General features: G+C 41.1%; 1 protein-coding gene across 1 annotated transcript; it reads right to left on the bottom strand.

The window, feature by feature from the left end:
- Positions 1-410: 410 nt before the first annotated feature.
- LOC138449047 (olfactory receptor 6P1-like) lies at positions 411-1,352 on the bottom strand. Its single transcript, XM_069604742.1, has one exon. It carries the CDS (start codon positions 1,350-1,352, stop codon positions 411-413), a length of 942 nt encoding a protein of 313 aa, XP_069460843.1.
- Between the last annotated feature and the right edge of the window lie 780 nt (positions 1,353-2,132).

Here is a 2,132-nt window from a genome sequence, read left to right as displayed (position 1 = left end):
CCTTGCAGGTAGTAACCGGGCGTCCTTGCAGTTAAGGACCGAGCAAGGGCCAATCATGTAGCAGCATGAGACATGACTGTCCCTCACCAGGTACTTATTTCTTACAAACATATATTATTTTGGCATGTTATGTGTAGCTATTCTCATTATTCTTTTGTTGGAGTTTCTAAGCACCACACATGCAACTACTATACATTCATGTTGTCATATCCGTACCATTTTAAGCAATTGAGTTTTCCTTTTCTCTATAACAATACAGGTGTTAGTTTCTGGGATATACCATTATACACAATACTTTTGGAAACCTGTTTTTATCAGATTATATAATTTAATGTCACTTAATAGGATAGAACATTTGGCAGATTGTAATAATTGTTTAAAGTTGTCATGCATTCCTGAAATTCTTCCAATCAAGGTGTCTTCTGGATAGCCTTCCTCCAGGCCTCCTTGATTTCTTTGTTTCTCAGGGTGTATATGACAGGGTTGAGCAGTGGTGTTATCGCAGAGTAGAGCAGGGATAAGGCGTTGCTCAGGTTACGGGAGCCCTCTGTCCTTGGAGTTGCATAGACAGCAATGAGTGGTCCAAAGTAGGAGCTGACCACAGCAAGGTGAGAGCTGCAGGTGGAGAAGGCCTTATGTCTCCCATTGGCTGATGGGATTTTCAAGATGGCTGACATGATGTATGCGTACGACAGGATGATTAGAATAAACGGTGCTATTAGAATTACAAAGGAGCAGAAAAAGGCATAGACTTCTATGAAGGAGGTGTCTGAGCAGGCAGCTTTGATGAGGGGTGCAAACTCACAGAAGAAGTGGTTGATCATTTTTTCACCTGAGAACTTTGATTTGCAAAGCAAGATGAGTGTTAACAAGTTCATTGTAAGGCCTCCCGCCCATGCAATGGAAATGAGCTTCAGGCACTGTCTTCGGTCCATGAGGGTGGTGTAATGTAAAGGGAAACATATAGCGGTGTATCTGTCATAAGCCATCACTGTCAAAAGAAAACACTCGATGGTCGCAAAACACGTAAAGAAGTAGAACTGCATGAGGCAACCAGCATACGAGATGCTACTGCCGTCGGCTAATATGCCTGAGAGCATGCTGGGAGCAGTACTAGTAGCATACCAGATTTCCAAGAAGGAGAAATTGCTCAGAAGAAAGAACATCGGAGAGCGAAGATGATCGCTAGCAGAAACTGTAACCACAATAAGGCTGTTACCAGCAAGAGTGAGCACATAAATCATTAGGAATATGACAAAGAAGAACAGCTTCAACTCCGGAAGAATGTGTAGTCCCGCGAGAAGGAATTCTTCCACATGTGTTGCATTCTTTGAACATCCAGTGGCAGCCATGTTTGTCTGCTGTTCAAGAAAATAAAAAGGGCATGCATTAATAGTAGACATTAGAGATGATTGTTTGATGAGAGTCGGTTCAGAGTTAGGAATGCACATTTCTACACATGCCTGATAATGAGATCTGAACAATTGCTCCATCTGGATTAGTTGCAGCTGATAACTGTGAATACTGTTTCCTGAATATCAAATTTACAGCATTACCCACTTTCTTCATCTTAAAAGCCATGTTTACACTACACTTCATGTCATCAGATATGTGCAACGTACACAGCAAAAACATACTGCCAGATCTGTGCATCTACATGCATTAGCTGTAAATGATTATATACAGGTGTATTATGATCATAACTAAATAACATGCATTCAAATTGACAGTAGCCTGAATCCTCCATTACAAACACTGCCTGCACCATAATGCCCTGGACAAATCCGCAGGCACAAGGGAAGAAAACGTGTTGGCAGGTCTGCATAATTGAGAGGCACTATTAAGGGTTAAACGCCCTGCCAAAAACAAAACGGATTCGATGTCTTGTATGCAAAGGTCACTAAGAACAACCTAAAAGCAAACAACAGCAATGAATCACAAACATATATTGTAAAAATGAGTAAAGATGGCTTATTTCAGCCCCACAAATATTGAAACCATCAAAAGATGTTAATTTGGAAAATTGGGAGAGTGCCAATTATTTACCCATTGATCAGTTTACTGTTTAAGGGAGGAGGCATCTGACCGTTTTGTGCTTGTTTCAAGGCGGACTAGCAGTTCTTCATGCAATC

Source organism: Ambystoma mexicanum, chromosome 1p (assembly GCF_040938575.1).
Source record: "Ambystoma mexicanum isolate Mex_15411 chromosome 1p, UKY_AmexF1_1, whole genome shotgun sequence".
In the NCBI taxonomy this organism is placed as follows: Eukaryota; Metazoa; Chordata; class Amphibia; order Caudata; family Ambystomatidae; genus Ambystoma; species Ambystoma mexicanum.
The sequence above is the reverse complement of the archived record's forward strand: the minus strand, read 5'-3'. Positions and strand labels throughout refer to the sequence as shown.

Coding starts and splice junctions, on each gene's coding strand:
- LOC138449047 (XM_069604742.1), bottom strand. CDS start 1,352: ATGGCTGCCACTGGATGTTCAAAGAATGCAACACATGTGGAAGAATTC.